This window comes from Mytilus trossulus, chromosome 6 (genome assembly GCF_036588685.1).
Source record: "Mytilus trossulus isolate FHL-02 chromosome 6, PNRI_Mtr1.1.1.hap1, whole genome shotgun sequence".
Lineage (NCBI taxonomy): Eukaryota > Metazoa > Mollusca > Bivalvia > Mytilida > Mytilidae > Mytilus > Mytilus trossulus.
The window spans coordinates 11,471,601-11,496,512 of record NC_086378.1 but is presented as its reverse complement, the minus strand read 5'-3'; the positions used below and the strand labels follow the sequence as shown (position 1 = coordinate 11,496,512).

The 24,912-nt window shown below is 33.3% G+C and overlaps 2 protein-coding genes across 2 annotated transcripts in view; one reads left to right on the top strand and one right to left on the bottom strand.

Annotated features, from left to right (window-relative positions):
- LOC134720796 (short transient receptor potential channel 7-like) overlaps window positions 1–7,598 on the bottom strand; it is a 66,073-nt gene extending 58,475 nt beyond the window's left edge. Inside the window, exon 1 of the mRNA XM_063583308.1 lies at window positions 6,951–7,598. Coding sequence (XP_063439378.1) covers window positions 6,951–7,124 — 174 coding nt within the window. The 5' untranslated portion in view covers window positions 7,125–7,598. The remainder of the gene's footprint in view (window positions 1–6,950) is intronic.
- A 13,762-nt stretch (window positions 7,599–21,360) lies between these two features.
- On the top strand, window positions 21,361–22,756 carry LOC134722318 (uncharacterized). Its single transcript, XM_063585927.1, has 2 exons — window positions 21,361–21,970; window positions 22,293–22,756. The coding sequence occupies exons 1-2, from the start codon at window positions 21,361–21,363 to the stop codon at window positions 22,754–22,756; spliced, it is 1,074 nt and encodes a 357-aa protein (XP_063441997.1).
- Window positions 22,757–24,912: the final 2,156 nt, after the last annotated feature.

The following is a 24,912-nucleotide window of genomic DNA, read 5'->3' as shown; positions in this document are numbered from 1 at the left end:
GCAAATGAAACTTTTTTTTTGTATATTGCTAAAAGTATATGTCCATGATTCGAAAGTCAAGTGGACGCTGTTACCTTAAGCGATTATCTGACATCGTACAGTTCACGAGATTGAAAAAATCATAAATTTTGCAACCGTGACTGATATGATATCACTGCCTTGGATTACTATTATTTTCTTAAATTATCATATTTGGAAATCCTGTATCTTTTACAGAACATGTAAAGGTAATTGATATGTCTTTTACAGAACATATCAAGGTCATTGATATGTCTTTTACAGAACATGTCAAGGTCATTGATGTGTCCGTTTTCGAAGCAGAATACACTCGATGACAAATACAGGGGCGGATCCAACCATTTGAAAAAATGGCAAAGGGGGGCCCAACTATATGTCCCCATTCAAATGCATGGTTCGTCCAAAAAGGGGGTTCCAACCCCCAGAACCCTCCCCTGGATCCGCCACGGAAATACATCTACAGCTATTGCAGTTGACTGTATCCCTCATAACAATTAAATGCTGACATTCAAAGAAGACTTATGAAATTGTTTGATAAAAATTTAAAATAATAATGGACAAAAAAATGTTAAGTCAATTATGTATTTGAATTTCATATGCGTAATCCGACCTTAATTTTCGTTAACAATTAAATCTTACATTACTTGTATGTGTGTGGTTATTTATTTAGTTTCAGTATCGTAGAATTAATAATTGAATGCTTCTTTTTGTAGATTCATTGGTGTGTAAAAGTTTTGACCGAAGTACATTTTGTATGAAGCAGACGCCATCATGAATGTTACAATTCTTTTCGAAATGTTATTAATTTCAGAAGGACTCGAAATTGATGTTAGCCAATCAAATTAAAGTATTTTTAATAAAATACACATCTAATGTAATTATTCATTTCTGAAACAATATGTAACGTACTACATATATGTTTATACATTTGGAATAAAATTCTGAGTTCTGGAGTTTGGTTAATTTATATTTTTTTTTAGACAATTCTGGATTTACAGGTATCCTATAAATACTTCGAGGTGTCATAACTAGCTTATAGTGAATGTGATGATTCATGTTGATATTTGATATGCCTTTATTACTGTGACGCATTGATAAGGACCGTTGATTGGTTAAATACCAAGTGTGAAAGTTCTTTTGTACTTCTATTACTGTTCTAGCAATGTTCATTTGTCTTGTCTTTCAAAACTGTTATAGCAATGTCCACTTGTCCTTGTATTCCTGTTTACATGTTATTAACATAACAATATGTAACATGAGCTATATGTTGTTTACAGAAATATGATATTATCTATATTGAAGAAATCAAGAAAAGCAATCATAGACGAAAATTTATTTCGGTTTGCGAGCAATCATGGACGTTATGTAAGTATGGTTTGCGTGCAAACATGGACGTAATGTAAGTGTGGTTTGCGAGGAATCATGGATGTATTGTAAGTGAGATTTGCGAGAAATCACAGAATGGCTCTCTTTTTATATCTATATATATCTTTACACCAAAATGTAATGTTGTGTTATATATTATTGAGAGATAATACTGAAATAAAAGATTCAATATTGATTTGAACTGTTGATTAAAATAATGCCAAATGAAATTTTACTTATACAAACTCGGTATTTCTAATTGGTAGGAAAAAAAACTTGACTTTAATCAGTTCAAAAAAGGCTCAACTTCCTTCTAATATATGCTAATGTATTTCTACGATTTTAAAGTTAAAGTAAATGGGCAGTGTCATGTAAAAATACGTCCAAGGTAGCTGAACATTTAATAGAAGCTTTCGTTCATTATGATGATATCCTTAACCATACATGTTACATAAGTTTTGGAGTATATTTAGCGCACCTAACCCATTGAACTTAAAAAAGAAAAATAACAGAGATACAATATAAGAGTTTGCTTCATACCTCTCTCTGTACATCGAAAACTGAGAACTGATGTTACGTAAAAAAATCTTCTCAGTTTAACACGCGGAATTGTTCATTCTTGATACATTCCAGCATTGTCAGTATTCGCATAACACTTCTAATAGAATCAAAGATCAGTATATACACAGCTGGTTATCATATGTAGAAAAGAGCGAAAAACTTAGTATTTATAAGGATATAAAGTTAGAATTTAGGTTTGAACATTATTTAGATTTTTGTTATGATTCACACTTTTTAACTAAATTGCGAAGTGGTACATTTTTAAAACTGAACATTGAAACAGGAAGATATACTGGCATGGCTAGAGAATTACGTTTATGTAAATGTTGTAATATGCAGTGTGTTGAAAACGAATACCACTTTTTACTAGTATGCCCTGCCTATAGATCAATTAGGCCTATATATTTGCCAAAATTCTATTGTTCTTGGCCAAACCTTACTAAAATACAGTATCTATTTAAATCAAAGTCTGTTTTACATATTAAAAAATTGTGTAACTACATAAAATCTGCGTGGTCAATCAGATCACATATTGTTACTTAATGTTATTTGCTTTCTTGTAATGATTTATATGTATTGTTCTTTGCTGTTTATCATTTGTCATGTTGTAAATATGTTTTTCGTTGCTATAGCATATACATGCTTTTTGCAATAAAGTATTCATTCATATAGTAACAAATATATGGTAATGCGTAAAAGACAACATTGGGTTTTTCGTGTCAAAATTGAAGTCATCCATTTGAAAGCTTTACGGACAACATTATGCGTTTTACTTTTACGAATAATGACTTGAATAATCTTCAACAGCAGCTAAATACATTTCATGAATACTGTGATATATGGAAACTGAAAGTTAATCCAACCATAACAAAAGTTGTTATTTTTGGTAATGGTAGATTGACAAATAAATTAAATTTTACACTTGCTGGTAATGATTTAGAAATTGTCAAGGATATTTCATATTTAGGCATTATTTTTTCCAAAACGGGTTGTTTAAAAAGTGCTAAAAAACAACTCATTAGTAAAGCCACCAAAGCTAAGTATGAAGTTCTAAAAAAAGGCCGCTTACATAACCTGACAGTTAAATGTCAGTACGATCTTTTTGATAAAATTGTAAGGCCTATATTGCTTTAAGGTTGTGAAATTTGGGTATTTAGTAATATTGATGCAATAGAAAGAGTGCGTTTGAAGTTTTGTAAACTTTTGATAAACTTGAAAAAATCAACCCCAAGCTTTATAGTATATGGAGAGCTATGCGCTTATCCTATGTCAGTATATATGGTATCTTGTTGGTCTAATATTGTAAACAGTTCCGATAGTTAAATTACAAATATTCTATATAGATATATTTATAAACTTAACGTAGATGATGGATTTACTTTCGAATGGTTGATTTGTATAACACTATATTGAATAAATATGGATTTTCAAATATTTGGTTAAATCAGAGTAACTATAGTTTTAATCCAAAATGGTTAAAGTTGAGCATTAAACAAAGAATTTGTGACCAATTTCAGCAGACTTTGAAATCAGAAATGGAGAATTCTCCAGAAGCATTATGTTACAAACTGTTTAAAGAAAACTTTGAATTTGAAGAATATTTAGACTTATTACCTTATAAAGATAAAATAACATTATGTAGGTCTAGAACTGAAAAATCATCGGTTACCTATAGAAACCGGTAGATGGCGTAGAATTATTAGACAGGAAAGGTACTGTGTACTTTGTAACTCTCAAGAGATAGATGATGTGAATTTCACTATATTCTAAACTGTACAGCTCTAACAGAATGTAGAAGAGCTTTTCTTAAAACCTTATTATGTAAGCCGAGTAAATGTTTTGAAATTCGGCACTTTATTTATTTAAAAAAATATTCGTGTATTGAAAAAATTGTGTAAATTAATTAGAATTATCAATATAGAAGTATGTTCTCCTATCTTTCACTCTTGTTGCTCTTTTTTGTGCAAACTTGTCATGCGCAAAATCTGTATGTTATTATACATTGTATGTAAAATTATCTTTCTTTGTACCAATAACTTGGTTTTATAAAAAATAAAGAATCTGATCTGAATCTGTATGGAAAGCTGTCTCATTTGCACGCATATCACATCTTCTTATATCTAACCAACACAAATAAAACGATCTTTCAGTTTGTTAAATTCCAATTTCTGAAAAAAGTATGATTATCTTCTTATATCTTTGCATGTATACATTTTGCATGTTTTATACCTGGTTATATTACTAAATAAATTTGAGAAGTAGTCGAACAAAATTTTGGGATTCATTTGGAAATCTTTAGCACGTATGATTTACTTTTTCAAAAGTTTCGTTTCTGAAATGTTATCTCAGCTTTGTAAACTTTTATTATTAAACTTTTTTTCCGTAAGCATTGTTTAAGTTACTAATTGGTTGTTACAGACAAAAGCGTAAATTTTGAAATAGATATCCATATTTTTATGTTCAGAGCCCCAATCTATTAATTAAAGATAAAAAAAGTGTAAATTTTAATTTCTGAATTTTAACAAATGAAGAACTAAGATCAAACAAGCAAACCACATACGTTGACTGTGACATAACTATTCAACTGGTTAAGAAAAGTACAAATTGAATCCTTTTTAGGATACGTATCTATGCCTAGGTATTCTTGACCCGATATTTACAATTGTGAATCAGGAAGTAGTGATTATAAAAAAAATGTAGTCAGCGCTCTGGTTTTCTTTTGAAATCTGATTCCACAGAATATAAACATTGCACCCCCCCTATAAATCAAATATAATTCATTGTCAGAAGTTCCTCTCTATTTGAATCAACAATAGGTCAATAGCCTGGAGACAAAAAGAACAGAGAAGTCCATCCAACGCCCTGTAATGTCCTTTACTTATGTTGATTTTTGATACCAAGCTGGCACTATTGGTCCTTTACCGAAGAGGACACAATTGCAGATGTATCATTTCTTATAAGATTTATATCTATGTATAGCCTATATCTATATCATATTTTACTTCAGAGAGGTAAGGTCTGCGCATAATTTGAACAGTCTCCTTTTAACTCATAAAATATTATTTTAATATGAAGGTTGCACCTATTCCCCCGTATATTGCAATATAACATGTTGTCAAAAAATCCCCCTAAATAGTAAATCTATGTTAACCTAGTAAAATATATATTTTAATATAATTGGCCCTCTTTTTTCTTCTTCATTTCATTCAAAACCAAGGTCAAATGAACGTTTCGTTGGTGTGTGTATTTTGTATTTTTAATTTGAACTCCGTATATCAAAATGGCTGATAATAGCAGGTAAATAACGTATAGTAAGCAAAATTTGCGTTCCGGAGTTGCTTGTATTTCGATATTTGTATAACGTTAGCACACTACCTACCACGTGATGAATTTCAAATCTTCTTTTATACCTAATTCATTAAAAACCATGTTACAAAATGTAGTGATCTTTATTTCTTCCTTCTTTATCAACAATCATTGACATTTATTCCATTTTTCCTTATATATTTCATGACAAACAACAGTAATGCGATTAAGGTAATGTGTGAGTGGATATAACGTTTGAGTTGTGTCTATATACCTTTATAAATACTTTTTAATCGTAACTACGGTCTAATAACATTCTGCAGCAGGAATATTTCATTTTAGATTTAATCAGATATGAAATGATTCTTTTCATATTTGTCGACAAAGTGAATCATATATCTTTCTGTTTTGTTTGCTTAATTTTTTACTCAATTGATAGACGTGTATTATTTAATGTTGATATTTCCCGTTAGATTTTTTTTCCAGAAACGTGTTCTGCAGGTATAAATGTTTTAATGCATCGTCATCACTGTCCTGAGCAAGATTGCAGAAGATAGGTAACTGAAGTCCAGCGAATTGGCTGATGAGACAATTTGTATACTGCTGTCATGAGAATCTTATGCACGTGTTTGGTGTAATATTGAAATGATTCATAACCCTTTCCCTTTTTCATAGGAGATTAAATATGCTTAGGTCCTATTTATTACAATACTCGATAAATGTTCTAAAAATAAACATCGCCAACCCGAGTATAATTGTAAATGTTATTTAGTTTTTTTGAGATATTCAAGTGCATTTTTTATATTGAAATGATATAAAAAAAAATTAATCTGATTAAAATCAGGTCTCTGACTCTTCTCCGTTAGACCTGCTTATCAAGACGTAAAATCTAAAACAGATCCAATAATATTAAGACGTCATTTATCAATATATTTATCTAAGAAAATCAAGCAAATCCAAATTCCAAGTCAACGGGTACAACCACCCCAGTTTGTTTTTGACATGCCTGAATTCACCTCTTTTTAGATTAACGTATAGAGATGTGGTATGATTGCCTATGACACAACAAATCCACAAAAATTCAAAATTAAGTACATGCCAGTAATTTAAGGCAGCCGATCGGCCTTTAACAATGAGAAAATAAACATACTGCATAGTTGGCTATTCAATACCCCGGCATGAAAAATGTCAATTTATATAATTGAGAAATCTAACGAGCTACTTTCTTACAAGCAAATTATCAAGTGTAAAGTAACACCAAAAAAATCGAAATACAATTATGATAGCCAACGACAACCACTGAACTACAACCCCCTGACTTAGGACAGACACATAAAGGATCTGCATGGCGGGGTTAAACCTGTGTGACCAACCCTCCCATTAACTTAATCTATCTTCAAGACCAAACATAAAACAAATATGAAGAACGCTCTCAATCATTTGAACTTGACTTTTGAACTGGAGCATTTTAGGTTATTTTTAAGTCAACATTTTAAATTTAAAAGCGTTTCTGTACCATTTCTTTTTACAAAATAGATACATTCGGGCATGAACTTATAGATCTTAAGAGAAAACAATATATACATACAATATAAATTTAAGAAATTTTATATACTCAGAAGGTGATTTTTCCAAGAAGAATTGGACATAAAAAAAGATATACATACAATATAAATGTTCGAAATGTTATATATACTCACATGATGATTTTCCAGAGAAGAATTGGACATAAAACTGAGCCTAGTAGAACCACCCCGTTTCTTCCACATCCGGCGTCTGCTTCCCGACATCGTCTGCAATTTAATATTAGACACAACTTGAAGCTTGCTTATTTTGTTAGTTTGGGACACATTTTGTTTATTTACCTTAGACATCCTTAGTTAGTTAATCACGAAAAAAAAATTATAAATTTAAATCCAAAAGTTCGTATATCAAAACTTGATTCATGTTCTTCACTCGGTTTTCCACTGAGAACACTATATTCATATATTCACATAGTTCCATATAATATCACTAAATGTTTCATAGTTTACATTTTAATTTCCACACACATTTCTTAATGTGATGTTTTCTATATAATGTACTTGTGTAAATTTTTGTGGCATTTTAAAAAGCTAGCAGCAAATTAAAGACCGCACAAAACGAAATAGTTGTTGATCAGTCCAAAAGTTCCAGATAGTGATCAATTTTCTGCTAAAGGTCACTTATTAATTCATATATTTGTATATTACAACCGGATAATGAATAAAAAAACGTAATCTTTTTTTGTCTTTTATGTCGTTAATGATTTTTTCTTTACTGCCAATACTTGATTAAACAGGTGCGAGGAAATCAGGTACATCTAGCGTGCGATGTTTTAGAAACTCGCCAATAAAGACACAAAGGTTGACAAAGATCAGTTTACAATAATGTAAGACCAATTAATACACGCCACAGAAAATATTGTATCGATCTCCTCATTAACGCATTATTTACCTTTTAATTATATCAATATTCCATATTTCTCCCTATCAAATACATCGCATTTGAATTGGAATAATTCAGATTATGAATAATTAAATTTTTTAATATGTATATCCTATAAAAGCGCTATCTATAGGGATATAGTGTCAAAATAAATAAATTACTTCAGTATTACATTTTTATCATACATTTGTATTTATTACCGATTCAAGAGTACGTTCGGTCAAGGGAAACGTTTTTGTTACATCCATCCTATATGAAATTACCAACAGTGTCTAGAAAAATGTTTTTGCCTTTCGACTAAAATATTTTTTAAAAGGACGCTGATGACCGTTTCCCATACATGTAAGAAATTAGTTATTTTATGTTCTACTTCAAGATGTCTTCAAACGTAACGTTTGAAAATTTTATAGAGCTGTCTGCAATGACATTATCTAAAGTCTTAATTTTAAAATATTCAACATAAAATAATATTTTGGGCAATAGGGCAGTTAATGCATTTCATCTTTACATGCCATCACTTTCCAATTACAATGGATTACCAACGCCCTCCCACGAAGATTAGGTATTGTTAGTCAGTGTACATAAATGATATTGGTCTTCACCAGTTCACATGTTTATGTGTGATACCCGTTTTTACAAGTCATTTTGCATTTCATTACTCCTTGGGAGTAAATTTGATTCGAATCTAAATTTGACAACATTTAATGGTTTCAGCGACGGCTTAGACCCATATCAACATGATAAGAATGGTTAAAGTATAGGGTATTTACAACTGTTTTCACACTTTGCCAACATATAGTACTATGTGTATATCAATAGAAACAACAGCTCATCAAGCTGAGTTTCCAGCTACACTTGAAAAAAAACCGAACTTTTACGACATTTTCATGTGAATTGAACTCAATTTGAAATATATTGATCCATAAAACTTGAAGAACTTGATAAAAAGTGGGACTTACTTTTGTTTCTGCTAAAAAAACGAAAAAAGAAAAATATCGATTCTTTTGTAAAAAGATAAATTAATATATGAGTTATCTCCCCTTATATCTCTAATTTAATATTTTGTAATTACAATAAACTGTTTAAAAATAAGCTGTTTTTGTGACTATATGTAATCTGAATAGGGATTAAAGTCAGGAAGTTAATGGGATTCTCTGTTAATACTTTATTGAATAAAATGCTATGATTTTGCTTATGTTTTTTATGAAACTTTTATCTTTAATAGTGGTCAGTTAATTCCAGAGGTATTATAGACTCAAAAGGAAGAACTTTGATAATGGCATGGAAATATGAATATTGTTTTGTTTAACATAACGAAATAATTTTGAACTGAGTACTGAGTAAAAAAAAACTAGTCTAAAGGTAGAAGCTATGAGTCGTTGCAACTTGCCTAAATTTGCTTAGAATGATCATGAAAAAACATATTTTGTTCATAAAAAAAAATCTTTGAGATAAGAAATAAAGTGTGAGAAGATCGGTCTTATGATATGTTTTAAGAAATTAAAAAAAAAATGGTGTCACCAGACTTGTTTTCTTACTACAGAAAAAATAAAAAAATTCCCTATCATTCCAGTATAACTTTTGTTACTAAAAGAGTTGTATCTCCCCTTAAATGGGTTAGTTGAAGAAAAAAAATTCCAACACACACATTAGTTCCCAAAAAAACATTTGATAGAGTTGTCGAATACGGTGGATTAAGTCCTTGTTTTGAACATTATATACCTTTTTTCTTCTTACATATTGAATTTTCAAATCTTTATGAGAAAAATTCTTTCTTGTCTTAAACAATATCATATGGTTTATTATTAGTATTTTCTAGTAACTGTTTACTAAACTTTGAATTTTTGATAAACTAAGGCTTTTCTACCTCGGGAATAGATTACTGTAGCTGTATTCGGCAAAACCTTTCGGAATTTGTGGTCCTCGATGCTCTTCAACTTCGTAATTTATTTCGATTTTTAAACATTTTTTTTTTATTCGAGCGTCACTGATTAGTCTTTTGTAGACGAAACATGTTTGGTGTAAATACAAAGTTTCAATCCTGGTATCTATGATGATAAAATTGAAAATGGAAATGGGGAATGTGTTAAAGAGACAACAACCCGACCATAGAAAAAACAACAGCAGTAGGTCACTCACAGGTCTTCAATGTAGCGAGAAATTCCCGCACCCAGAGGCGTCCTTCAGCTGGCCCCTAAACAAATATATACTAATTCAGTGATAATGAACGCCATACTAATTTCCAAATTGTACACAATAAACTAAAATTAAAATAATACAAGACTAACAAAGGCCAGAGGCTCCTGACTTGGGACAGGCGCAAAAATGCGGCGGGGTTAAACATGTTTGTGAGATCTCAACCCTCCCCCTATACCTCTAACCAATGTAGAAAAGTAAACGCATAACAATACGCATATCAAAATTCAGGTCAAGAGAAGTCCGAGACTGATGTCAAAAGATGTAACAAAGAAAATAAACAAAATGACAATAATACATAAATAACAACAAACTACTAGCAGTTAACTGACATGCCAGCTCCAGACTTCAATTAAACTGACTGAAAGATTATGAGTTTATTTTATTAAAAAAGTAAAATCATACAAATACTGAACTACGAGGAAAATCCACAAACCAAATGGCAAAATCAAACGCTCTAGCACATCAAAAAAATAGACAACAACGATCATATTCATGACTTGGCACATCTAACCAAACCTCTCAATCATATGACAGTAGCCAAATATCCATAAGACACAATATTTTAAAATGTAAAAAAACAGGGGCATAACAGTCAACATTATGTCATTATCTTAATCACTGTAAAACCAAACAATTATATAAACAAACATTTACCATGGCACTATAACACAAGGACGGGATGTAGAAGTACAGAGCCACGTCATATATAGGAAAGAAACCCCAAAAGACATATAAATCAATGAGGATAGCAAGAATGAAAGTCAACAATACAGAAATCATCATGGAACAATAACATAATGACGTAATCCACGTCATATAGGACAAACAAACACAAAAAAACATACAGACAAAGACTTTTGTTAGTTTGAGTTTATTTTCAAATTGATCTCTGCCAAAATATCGTTTCAAATTAGGCAAAAGAGTGTGGAATTTGCGTCAACAGTTATATTAATCGCAACAATTAAGCTATGACATGTTATAATCCTTTTTACAATACTTCCGCTGTTCTATGCATACTATTTGTATTTCATTTGATATCACTTTGGTAACTACTAATACCTATAAGTATGTAACATATTCCATTGTTTTAAGTTCTAATCTGACATTTTACTGTTGTAGCAATAAACTTTATTAATAATATTAAAACATATAACATCAGTTCTCACATATGTCTATGTTTTTCAAGTTCTGGAGAAAAAAATCAAAATTGATATTGATATTGAGACTATTTTATCGACAGTCTTTGACACTAATTCGCGAAATATAATAGTCAGATGACTTATATTGAAAGAGCAATTATTTGAAATATTTTCCCCTTTAATAATTGAAAACTTAAAACTAGGTATACCAAATTTCATTACTAAATATAGTTAAATTCAGTAATATCCCAGTAAATATGAAATTAGCTTATTAAAAAGTACAGTTTCATTTTAAAAAAAAAGTCGTAAATAAGCAAGTACTCATAATTTAGTACGTTTTTTTTTTCAAATTGCGAATAACCGTTTTTGCAGGTGCTTGTGTTGACAGTTTGATCAACATTTACTAGTATTTGTTGGTGGAATATTGTTTGTCCTTTCGTAGTTTTTTTTTCCCGCTATATTTTGTTTTCGACTTGTGCTATTTGTTCCCTCCTTTTAAAATTTTAGAGATCTTTTCCTCTCCCTATGGATTCCACAAGTTATGGTTTGGTGCATTCCTTTATCTTCTTACTAGAATAATGCTATTTGAAAATAGGTAAATTAGTGTTGCCTATATATAGTACGCTATCCAACAAAAAAGGTACATTTACATACGTTCTTACATCAATTATTATTATGTATTACACTGTGATTGCTTGGAAGGAAAAAACTTACATTCTTAACTAGGAATTCTACATGAAATTAGAATTGATCATTTGTTACTGTGGTGGAGTTTAATAATAATAAAAAAACACCTTAAAAATACAATAAACAATTTCTCAGTTAAGAGATTAAAAAACTCAAACTTTGATGTTTGATTATCTAGTAAATTAATATCATCACATACTCAGCAAGACCACACTTTATGTACTAAGAACATTAAAAAAAATAATTAAAAAATAGTCGAAAGATGCAAAAGGGACATTCAAACTCATTAGTCGCAAATACACCACTAATGCATGGCCCGTTGCTCTCTATGTTTGATTCATCAATTTCAAGCAGACACAGCTATTTTTTTTCAAAGATCAAATAATGTGACAATCCTTAAAATCCTTCAATTTGCATATCAAAGCTTTACTTTATGGTGTCTTGTACTATAAAAATCAACATAACTTTAATGGCATATAATAAAGAACTGGTTCCGGGAACTTTTGATATACCAAAACAGGTACAGATCTGACAAACGGCCGAAATGTACCCTCTTTATAAAATTTAGTTCATTTTGTAAATATTCAAAAGAATAAGTCAAAAAGTGTTGTTCCAAGTCAGGAACATGACAGTGGTTGTCCTTTCGTTTAATGTGTTTTATTATTTGATTTTGGTATTAGATAAGGGACTTTTCGTTTTGAATTTTCTTCAGAGTTCAGTATTTTCATGTGATTTTACTTTCTACAATAAGCACCAGTCATTCAGCTTTCATTTGATACCAAAAATACATGAATATTCTACATATTTTGAAAGTTACATTCATGCTAGGAACTATTTTGTGTTAAATATGTACTACTTCTGGTATGTGCTTTCTGGCCGGGCCTGAATTAGTGGTGTTACGCCATAACGCCATGGCTCAAAAAGAAAAAAAAAAGACAAACAAAAAATAGTGCACAAAAAATAACATAAAAAACTGAAGACTGAAAAACACGAACCCCCACTAAAAACTTGGGGTGTTCTCTGGTGGTCTGGAGAGAGAAGCAGATTCTGCTCCACATGTGGCACCCGTCATGTGCTTATATTAACTTGCACCAACAAAGCGTCAATCGTATTCGGTAAGAAATGAAAGAAATGCCAGGTTGCGGGTTCGATCTCCTATTTGGGCTTTTCAATTTATGTTTGTCTCTTTTTTTCGTCTTTGGCGCATCATTTGAAGTCATAGCAATGGCGATCGGTTACAATTCAAAATAATGTGTTTAATTAGAGTGTTATGTGTTCCTTTGGTCTGCTTCCTTGCTACCAAACATTGACGTTCACAAAATTTATGTTTGTTACGGTACTTGTAGAAAAGGAAAACAAATATAACACAGTACAATAATATCAAAGTGAAGAATCCACAATTAGTCACTTCTTTAACGCTAAAGTCAAGTACTAAAATAAGTTCAGCAGGTATTTTTAGCTCACCTGACCCAAAAGGCCAATTGATATAAAAAAAAGGAGATGTGATATGATTGCTAATGAGACAACTATCCACACAAGACCAAAATGACACAAACATTAACAACTATAGGTCACCGTACGGCCTTCAACAATGAGCTTTTCTCATCACTTGGCGTCCGTCGTCCGGCGTCCGTACACTTTTACAAAAATCTTCACCTCTGAAACTACTGGATTAAATTTGATCAAACTTGGCCACAATCATTATTAGGGTATTAGTTAAATAATGTGTCCGGCGATCCGGCCAACCAACCAAGATGGCCGCCATGGCTAAACATAGAACATAGGGTAAAAATGTAGATTTTGGCTTATAACTCTAAAACAAAAGCATTTACAGCAATCTGATGTGGAGTAAAATTGTTAATCAGGCCATGATCTATCTGCCCATAAATTTTCTGATGAATTGGACAACCCTTTATTAGGTTGCTGCCCCAGAATTGGAAATTTTAAGGAAATTTTGTCGTTTTTGGTTATTATCTTGAATATTATAATAGCTAGAGATAATCCGTAAGCAGCAATAATGTACAGTAAAGTAAGATCTAAAAATAAGTCAACATGAACAAAATGGTTATTTGACCCCTTAAGGAATTATTGCCCTTTATTGTCAATTTTAGCTCACCTGTCCCAAAGGGCCAAGTGAGCTTTTCCCATTACTTGACGTCCGTCGTCCGTCGTCGTCCGTCGTTGTCGTCGTCCGTCGTCGTCGTCTGTCGTCGTTAACCTTTACAAAAATCTTCTTCTCTGAAACTGCTGAGCCAAATTTAACAAAACTTGGCCACACTCATAACTAGAGTATCTAGTTTAAAAAATGTGTCCGGTAAATCGGCAACCCAACCAAGATGGCCACCATGGTTAAAAATAGAACTTGGGGGTAAAATATTGATTTTGGCTTATAACTCTGAAACCAAAGCATTTAGAGCAAAATTGTTAATCAGGTCAAGATCTATCTGCCCCTAAATTTTCAGATGAACCGCACAACTGGTTGTTGGTTGACTGCCCTGAATTGGTAATTTTTAAAGAAAGTTATCTGTTTTTTGTTATTATCTTGAATACTATTATAGATAAAGATAAACTGTTAACAGCAATAATGTTCAGCAAAGTAAGATCTAAAAATAAATCATGGTGACCGAAATGGTCAGTTGACCCTTCAAGGAGTTATTGCCCTTTATAGTAAATTTTTAACAATTTTCATTAATTTGCTAAAGGGCCAAGTTTATTATAGATAGAGAAAATTGTAAGGAGCCAGGATGTTCAGTAAAGTAAGATCTACAAACACATCACCATCACCAAAACACAATTTTGTCATGAATCCATCTGTGTCCTTTGTTTAATATGCACATAGACCAAGGTGAGCGACACGGACTCTTTAGAGACTCTAGTTAAACATTCTTTTGTAAATTTTGTTATCTTACAAAAATCTTCTCCTCTGGAACTACTGAGACAAATTTAACCAAATGTCCAAAATCGTCATCAGGGTATCCTGTTGAAAAAATGTGTCCGATGACCCTGCTCGCAAACCAAGATGGCCGACATGGCTAAAAATAGTACATAGGGTAAAATGCATTTTTTTTATCATATCTCTGAAACCAAAGCATTTAGAGCAAAGAGACGCGAAAGCACATTGTTCATTATGTGAAGATCTATCTGCACTGAAATTTAAAGACCAATCACGCAATACGTTGTTGGATTGCTCTCCCTCAAGTGATAATTTTAAGAAATTTTGCAGCTTTGGGTTATTATCTTCAATATTATTATAGATAAGGATAAAAACAGCAATAATGTACAGCGAAGTGAGACCTACAAATATGTCAACATGACCAAAATGGTCCATTGACCCACCAAAAAGTAATTGCTCTTTATAGTTAATTTTCATAAATTACAAAATATTTTCCTCTGTAACTACTTGGTCAAGTTTATTATAGATAAAGATAATTTTAAGCATCAATAACTTTCAGTATAGCAAATCTACAAACACATCATGGTCACTAAAACACAATTTTGTCATGAATCCATCCGTGTCCTTTGCTTAATATGCACTTATACCAAGGTGAGCGATACAGGCTCTTTAGAGCCTCTAGTTTTTATGGTGAACAGATGTTGCCTGAATGAAATAACGACATACCCAATATTCATTATGATATTTTGTTCGCAATTTTTAAGATAAAGAATTAACTATTTTGTGCAGCATACTTTGTCAAACAGTTGATGGATTTAGTAAAATTTAGAACTATATCAGATTATTTGTATTAAGTATAAATATATTTTTCCCTCTATTTTATGATTTGATGTGGGTTATCTGATGTTAATAGATTATCATACGATACTGCTTTGTTAGGTATATTTGATTAGAATCCGTTATGTTATACGAGATTTTGATCACGACAAAGATTTTATTACAAAGAATATACAATTACTTAGCCAAGGTATAAGATCAATAAAACAGCAATGATTTACATGGGTTGAAAACTGGAAAAATCATCGTCATTTCTCATTATCATGATACTTTAGTAATTTATGAATCATGACTTCCCAAAAGACATAAGCAGAGATAATGAAAATCAATACATAATTACAATATATATATTAATATCTACTGTTTTTATGAATTTGACAAGATTAAAGTTTATCCTTTGAAATATTACGCTAAATTACAGATAACATTAGAATAACGTATATTAATAAGAGAATCTAAGATGCATGTATCGCTCACTTAGTTTCTATGCATAACAATAGTTCAAGAGTATCAATGTTTTCACAGCAATAATCTTAGCTGTGCCATCATACATTTAAAAGAAAAACCACCATCAGACCTATTTCAATAACATTTCATCTCCGTGAGTTCAATAGAGTAATATTTAAGCCTCATCCCTATTTTCCAGTTCAGACACATTGACTTTATATAAGAATAATTGATGTTTTGTGAAGGATACATTATATCTTATCACCTTACATAATCTTTTTTTAAACTGAACTGTTTCAATATAAAAAGGAGATGTGGTATGATTGCTAATAGACAACTATCCACAAGAGACCAAAATGACACAGACATTAACAACTATAGGTCACCGTACGGCCTTCAACAATGAGCAAAGCCCATACCGCATAGTCAAGTGTGTTTTAGTGTCTAGAAGTGAAAATCTATAGTTTAAAATAAAGGCCCCCAAGGAGTTAATGAACTTGGTATGATGAACTTGATGAACTAGTATATTTTTGTTTAGGGGCCAGCTGAAGGACGCCTCCGGGTGCGGGAATTTCTCGCTACATTGAAGACCTGTTGGTGACCTTCTGCTGTTGTTTTTTATTTGGTCGGGTTGTTGTCTCTTTGACACATTCCCCATTTCCATTCTCAATTTTATTTACTGGATTTCTCAGGAAAATCTACACATGAATTTTTGACAGCAACTGGACATTTGCAGGATTTAAATGATTTTGTTATGGATTATTTTGTCAAATTAGATAGTTTCAGCAAAACAGAGTGTTATGTTTATGTGGCGTAGGTAATCAAATATTTATTCTTTGAGGGAATCATAGTCATTATGTTTATTATTAATACAAATGTCTCATAGTATTCGACTCATTAATGGTTTTATAGAATGGTCAAGGGCGACAGACGGTTAAGGTCATCAACTATCATTTCGTCAAGGTGAATAATTCACCCTAGGTCTAAAGTCAGAATGAAAAAAGTTAAAAGGACCAAATTTAGTACGAAGTTGAAGAGCATTGAGAACCGCAAATTCCTAACATATTTGTTAAATACAGCTAAGGTAATCTCTTCCTGAGGTAGAAAAGCTTTAGTACTTCAAAAATACTAAAATAACCAAATTTTGTGTATCCAAAGTCAATGTCAGTCACGTGACAGACATTAGAGAAATAACGAGTCAATTTTCATCTATATACTGGAGTATGGAAAATTACGGGAAACAAACAAACACATTTTTAGATAAACTTACACGTGTTGAATATGAAAGTCAGCAAATAAGTCATGAGAAAAAGGCATTTAAGGAGAGCGTGGTCGATTCTCAAACAAGATCAATGAGAAAAAAAATTATTTTCAAAAGGCATATTTGATGTTGAAAATTATAACGAACTGGAGGACACTGAAGCTAAAGTAAAAGAATTCATGGATGAAGTGCTCAACATTTAGGATAACATCAACTTCTATGTAGCTTAAGCTTAAGCCAAACACAGATGGTATTCCCAGAAGTGTTGCTGCCAAATTCGAGGGGCGCAAGGACAGGGACAGAGACAAATTACGAGAAAATCCTTGACATTCTGTCTATGATAAATTTTCTTTCGAAATAGCCGACAGACGAATTCTGAAAGACTTGAGAAGAAAAAACACCTTGCTGACTTAAGGGACGATAAACTTTATATCGATCATAGGCGGTACTACGCTTACCCTGGATAGTAAAACCGTGATGGACCAAGAAGCTAGGGGTTCAGTACAGGAGGACAATCATGATCGGCTAATAAGCTAGGGGTCGAGTACAGGAGGACAACTATGATTGGCCAAGACGCTAGGGGTTCAGTACAGGAGGACAACCATGATGGGCCAATAATCTAGGGGTTGAGTATAGGAGAGCAACCTAGATGGACAAAGAAGCTAGGGGTTCAGTACAGGAGGACAACCATGATGGGAAAAGAAGCAAGGGGTTCAGTACAGGAGGATAACCATGATGGGTCAAGAAGCTAGGGGTTCAGCACAGGAGGACACCATTGATTTGCCAATAAGCTAGTGGTTCAGTACAGGAGGACAACCATGATTAACCAAGAAGCTAGGGGATCAGTACAGGAGGACAACCATAACCGGTCAAGAAGCCTGGGTTCCGTACAGAATGACAACCATGACCGGCAAAGAAGCTAGGGTTTAGTACAGGAGGACAACCATGATGAACCAAGAAGCTAGGGGTTCAGTACATTAGGACAAACATGATGGGACAAGAAGCTAAGGGTAAAGTACAGGAGGACAACATGATTGGACAAAAAGCTTGGGGTTCACTACAGGAGGACAACTATGATGGCCAAAGACGCTAGGGGTTCAGTACAGGATGACAATCATGATGGGCCAAGAATCTAGGGGTTCAGTACAGGAGGACAAACATGATGGGCCAAGAAGCTAGGGGTTAAGTACAGGAGGACAATCATGATTGGACAAGAAGATAGGGGTTCAGTATAGGAGGACAACCATGATTGGACAAGAAGCTAGGGGTTCAGTACAGGAGGACAACTATGATGGCCAAAGACGCTAGGGTTCAGTACAGGAGGACAATCATGATGGGCCAAGAAGCTAGGGGTTCAGTACATGAGGATAAACATGATGGGCCAAGAAGCTAGGGGTTAAGTACAGGAGGACAACCATGATTGGACAAGAAGCTAGAGGTTCAGTACAGGAGGACAACTATGATGGCCAAAGACGCTAGGGGTTCAGTACAGGGGCACTCAAACGCGCAAGTCAGTATGGACGCAAACATACTTTTCGATGAAGGGGCTTAGCGCTCGTTTATTACAGATAGTCTAGCGGAGCAACTAGAACTAAAAACAAAAGGAACAGAAGCCATATCAATTTCTGGATTTGGAGGAGGTAACGAATCAGTACGCCATTTGAAAACCGCTGACATATTTGTACTCACGGAAGACGAAGCCGTATGCAGCTGAATGTACTCATTGTTCCTGAAATAGCATCACCAATACGGATACATATTACCGAGACAACTAACTTACCATACTTGCGCGGATCAAAATTGGCACACCCGCTTTCAGGACATGACGTTTTCTCCGTAAATTTATTGATTGGCGCTAACCATTATTGGGATTTCATTGAAGATAAGATAATACGAGGCAACGGTCCAACTGCAGTCAAGTCAAGAATAGGGTATTTGCTATCCGGCCCGACTCAGAAATCAACAGAAGGAACTTCTTCAATGATGAAGATTTTAATTGGACACAAAGAAGAGGAATATGATTAAGAAAATTTCTGGAAAATCGAGTCATTAGGAATAACGCCTCAGAATAAGGAGAAATCAAACGCAGAATATTTGGAAAACTTCATATCTACAAATATATCGTACGATGCCAATACTTGTAAATGCACAGCTAAACTTCCATGGAAAGACGACCATGAAACACTTCCGTCCAACATCGATATAGCTAGACGAAGAACAGAAAATGTAGTACGAAGACTCAGCAACGATCCGTTTTTACTTAAAAAATATGGTGAGATTATAAACGACCAGGAAAAGAGAGGTTTTATAGAACGCATAGACAACTCAACAACAAGCACAGAACATGCGCATTATATCCCTCACCATTCAGTCAAGAAAGATTCAGCGACAACACCCATCCTTATTGTATATGACTGTAGCTGTCGTCGATCACAAGACACTAGTCTGAATGATTGTTTGCGCAAAGAACCTCCGATCTTAAATGACAGATCAACACTTTTGATGCGATTTAGAGAAAATAAATATGCTGTTGTCACCGATAATCTAGGGGTTGAGTATAGGAGAGCAACCTAGATGGACAAAGAAGCTAGGGGTTCAGTACAGGAGGACAACCATGATGGGAAAAGAAGCAAGGGGTTCAGTACAGGAGGACAACAATGATAGACACAAAAACTAGGGGTTCAGTACAGGAGGATAACCACTATTGTTTTTCTGTTTGTCTTTTTCATTTTTAGCCGTGGCGTTGTCAGTTTGTTTTAGATTTACGAGTTTGACTGTCCCTTTGGTATCTTTCGTCCCTCTTTATTATAGAGAAGGCGTTTCTTCAAATCACGTTAGACGAGAAAGACAGAGATGACGAGATTTTTCTGGCTAAAGGACTCAACAGACCCTACATCAGAGTTGATTACGTACCGCTTTAAAGCTATCATATTCGGCGCAACGTGTTCACCTTTTATATTGAATGCGACCTTATTAAAGCATTTACGTGAACAGTCTAGTCATACATCTGAAACACTCATAGATGGATTATACGAAGACAACATAATTGCAGGCTTCGACAACACAACTGAACTATTGAAGAGTCACGAGCACTGATGACAAAAGGTGGATTCAACTTACGCTCATGGGCATCGAATAGTACAGCACTTAACTATTTATCTACATCTGAAAACGTTAACGATGGAGATAACTGTATTAAAGTTTTAGGATTACGAGGGAACATTAAAGATGACCATGTTAGTTTTGGATTCAAACCATTGTCTATGCTACCAGATTATCAAATCACGAAACGAGAAATACTAGGAAAAATCTACGACCCACTTGGAATTCTAAGCCCAGTGGTATTTTATCGACCAAGACTTGAAAAAAATGCACAGAGATTGAATTTTCGAGACGTTACTTTGAAAATATGGACACTGCCGATGAACCTACCTTACATTTATTTACCGATGCAAGCGCAGTAGCGTACGGCGCTTGTGCGTACTTAGTAAAAGGGGAAGATTCTAACTTTGTCGTGGCTAAAAATCGAGTGGCACCTTTAAAAAAGTTGACTATACCACAACTTGAACTTATGGCAGCATAAGTCGGAGAACGGTTAACGTCACATATAATGTCAAGTTTACGGAACGTTAAAAAGTGTGTACTATGGAGCGACAGTCAAATTATTTTACACTGGATATCCTCAAAGAAGCAACTTAAAACCTTTATAACAAACAGAGTTATCTAAATCAAAGAGCTCACATGTGAACATAGCTGGAAATATTGCCCTACAGAACACAACCCTGCTGATTTATTACCACGTGGCTTATCGTATGAACAATTGAAAAATAACAAACTATGGATGCATGGTCCGGACTGGTTAACAGGCGAGAAACAATGGCCGAGTGAATTTCAAATCGACAATAAAGTGATGACCACAACTAGTAGAGACTATGAAAATCAAGAAACGCAAGATGACTTTATACGGACGAAAAACGACGTATTGAACATAATCAACGTTGATAGATACCATTCATTCAACAAAACTGCGCGTATCTAAGGTTACGTACAGAAGTGTATTGATAACTGCTGTAATACAGCTACTAATACTAGTAAACTGACCTCAACATATCTAACACCAAATGATATACATGATGCAACAATGAAGTTAATTGAAGCTGTGCAACACCAAAGATACAGTGATGTTTTTGAAAGCTTATGTTCAAAGTCAATTACGTTTGTATCTGGACAAAGACGGATTAATACGATGTGGTGGACGCATTAATAACGCACCACTTCCAGAGAATGCAAAATTTCCGTATTTAATACCAACAAAGCATAGATTAACAAATTTACTTATAAATGATATTCACATTGAAAATTTACATTCCGGCATAGGATCTACCGTAACTTATTTGAGGCAGAAATATTGGATACCTTCAGCACAACAAGAAGTTGGATGCGTAATTCGAAAATGCGTAAGTTGTCGAAAAGTAACAGGAGTTGCATACAAAGCACAAGATCCTCCACCTCTACCAAAAGATAAATTATCGTCCGAAGAACCATTTACTATATCAGGCGTCGATTTCAGTGGGGCGCTTAACATCAAAGGAGACGATGGAGTACTTCGAAAAGTGTATATATGTTTGTTTACATGTGCCAATACTCGAGCTATTCATCTTGAAATAGTTCCAGATATAGCTGAAAAATCGTTTATGCTAGCTTCTCGTAGATTCATAAGCAGAAAATCGATACCCAGATTTATGATATCAGATAAGGCTACAACATTTGTTGCCGCCGCGGAGGAAATATGTAAGTTAACGGACTCTAAATCTTTACATAACAAATTATGCAAATTTGGAACCACATGGAAATTCATACCAAAAACGTGCCCCATGGTACGGCGGTTTTTGGGAAAGATTGATTGGACTAACTAAAAACTGTCTAAAACAGATTCTTGGACGCGCATGTATAGATTTACCTCTGTTACAGACATTAGTTGTGGAAATTGAAGCTTAACTTAACAATAGATCCCTAACCTATATATCGTCGGACATTGCCGATCCATAGCCGCTTACCCCGTCGCATCTTTTGTATGGAAGATCTTTTGTATAACCGTATCCGTTATATACAGATGAAACAGACTGTTATAGTGCCGATTTAACAACCAATCATGAAATTATGAATGATCAAGCGAAAAGGAGATCCCGTCTTATTGAACAATTTTTAGCAAGATGGAAACACGAGTATTTGACTTCTTTAAGAGAATTTCAACGAGTGTCTGGAAATAACAATCAAAGTGTAAAACTAGGAGATGTAGTCAAGATATATGATGATAATTATCCACGTACGACATGGAAACTCGGTGTAATTAAAGAACTAACCTATCGGAACGAAAACCTTGTGCGATCTGCGACGGTCCGAACATCTAACTCTAAATTAAACAGACCTATTGTCAAGTTATATCCTTTGGAGATTTGTGAATCCGACTCAATTACTACACAGACGCAAAAATATCAGCGAAGAGCCAAGACAGATGCAGTAGAGAAAATTAAAGTGTTTAAAGCGACATTTTTCAATTATATTCAAGTGAAGTGACAGTAAATTTAAATTATTTTAATTTATATGAAACATAAATTTTAAAAGAAATATTTCATTTCATTTATTTGTAAAATGTCAGTCAGTTCTAGCACAATTTATTTTTAATGTTCAGTAGATTTGAGCCACTCTCTGCGGCCCCGGAGAATGTTCAGAAACCCACGAACTTTAGCGAGACGTCCTGCGGACGTTAGTAAGGTACTTTCAATGTAACGTCATTCTTTTGTTGTTGTTACTTTATACCTGAATGTGGCTTATGCAATACAAATATACACCTTACAACTTTTTGTTTCCTTCACAATAACAGGAGGACAAACATGATGGGCCAAGAAGCTAGGGGTTAACTACAAGAGGACAACCATGATGGGCCAAGAAGCTAGGGGTGAAGTACAGGAGGACAACCATGATTGGACAAGAAACTAGGGTTCAGTACAGGAGGACAACTATGTTGGTCAAAGACGCTAGGTGTTTAGTTCAAGAGGACAACCATGATGCCCAAAGAAGCTAGGGGTTCAGTACAGGAGAATAATCATGATGGGCAAAGAAGCAAGGGATTTAGTATATGATGACAACCGTACAGTGTGAATGATTTGAAATGTTGTTTTATAAATATTTGTGGTATAAAATCTTAACTACCCAGAGTTTGTTGATCTTATAAACAAAAATGACTTTTTTTTGTAGAAACTAAACTAACTGTATTTGATATCGTTTATCTGCCTTGTAATTATGTTTGTCAAACTAGAAACAGAAAAAAGAATAATAAAAAGCATCAGGTGGTATAGCAATTATTTACGAAAAGATATTTCATAGGTATATTACATTTCATTAAACTGATTGTCAATTTGTTTATTGCTTTTCAATCTAAAGACAGATATTGTATTGAAATGAATTGATGTTATTTTTGATAAAGAAAACTTGAATATGGTTTTATATTGAATAATACCAAAACTAGTGTGTTACCTAATTACATGATTCCAGATGACAATATTATAACAAGTAAAATCACATAAATACTGAACTCCGAGGAAAATTCAAAATGGAAAGTCCCTAATCAAATGGCAAAATCAAATGATAAATAAAGGCAACAGTAGTATACCGCTGTTCAAAACTCATCCATGGACAAAAAACTAAATCGGGGCATCAAACTAAAACCGAGGGAAACGCATTAAATATAAGAGAACAACGACACAACACTGAAATGTAACACACACAGAAACGGACCAAGCATCAGACAAAATCCCACGAGAATAACAAATATAACATCAAAACCAAATACATGAATTTGGGATAGACAAGTACCGTGACACGTCTTATCGCTATGTGAATTTACACTCAAAAACACATGAAACGAATGGCCAATAACTGTCATATTCCTAACTTGGTACAGACATTGTCATAATATGGGGACAGCAGTCAGCACTGTGCCACGAACTCAAAACAAACAAATATTTATCAAAGAAACACAAAAAGCATCTATCAAATAATATTTGTTTAATACAAAAATATTTTGAACTTTGATGAAGATAATGAAATTTTGAAATATTTTTGTTTGATTATCAAAATCTAATGTATTAACAAGTGTATAAAACATTTCATCATGTTCTGAAGTACGTCAGAGTGATATTGATGCTATTGTTGATAAATTTGTCCAATATTTTCATAAAGCCGCTACAGAAAAATTCAGCAATTTCGGGCAAATTTAAAGAAAGAAAAATAAAAAAAGCCCACTATGATAATAAAACCTTAGTATAAGATAACAACAGTTTGTTACCAATTAAAGCGAAGAAGGTGATCATGACTAACTAAATTTAATTAAATCGGATTTGTTTTCTCACAATCCGCTAATGACGTTTGAACAGCGGTATACTTCTGTTGTCTTTATTTATAGTAAGATAAGTGCTGATGATGCTCATTATTCAAAATGTGCCCTGGTCAACGTTTTAAAACTTTATTGAACAAAGTGCTGTATGCAGCTGTCATACTAATTAGAGGTTTATCAAGCTATAAAACGGGGTTTAATCCACAATTTTCAACACAAGAAAAGCCTGTACGAAGACAGAAACATGTTATCTGTTATCCTTTCGTTTAATGTGTTGGAGCTTTTGATATTGCCTTTTGATTAGAGATTTTTTGAATTTTTGTTGGGTTCGGTATTT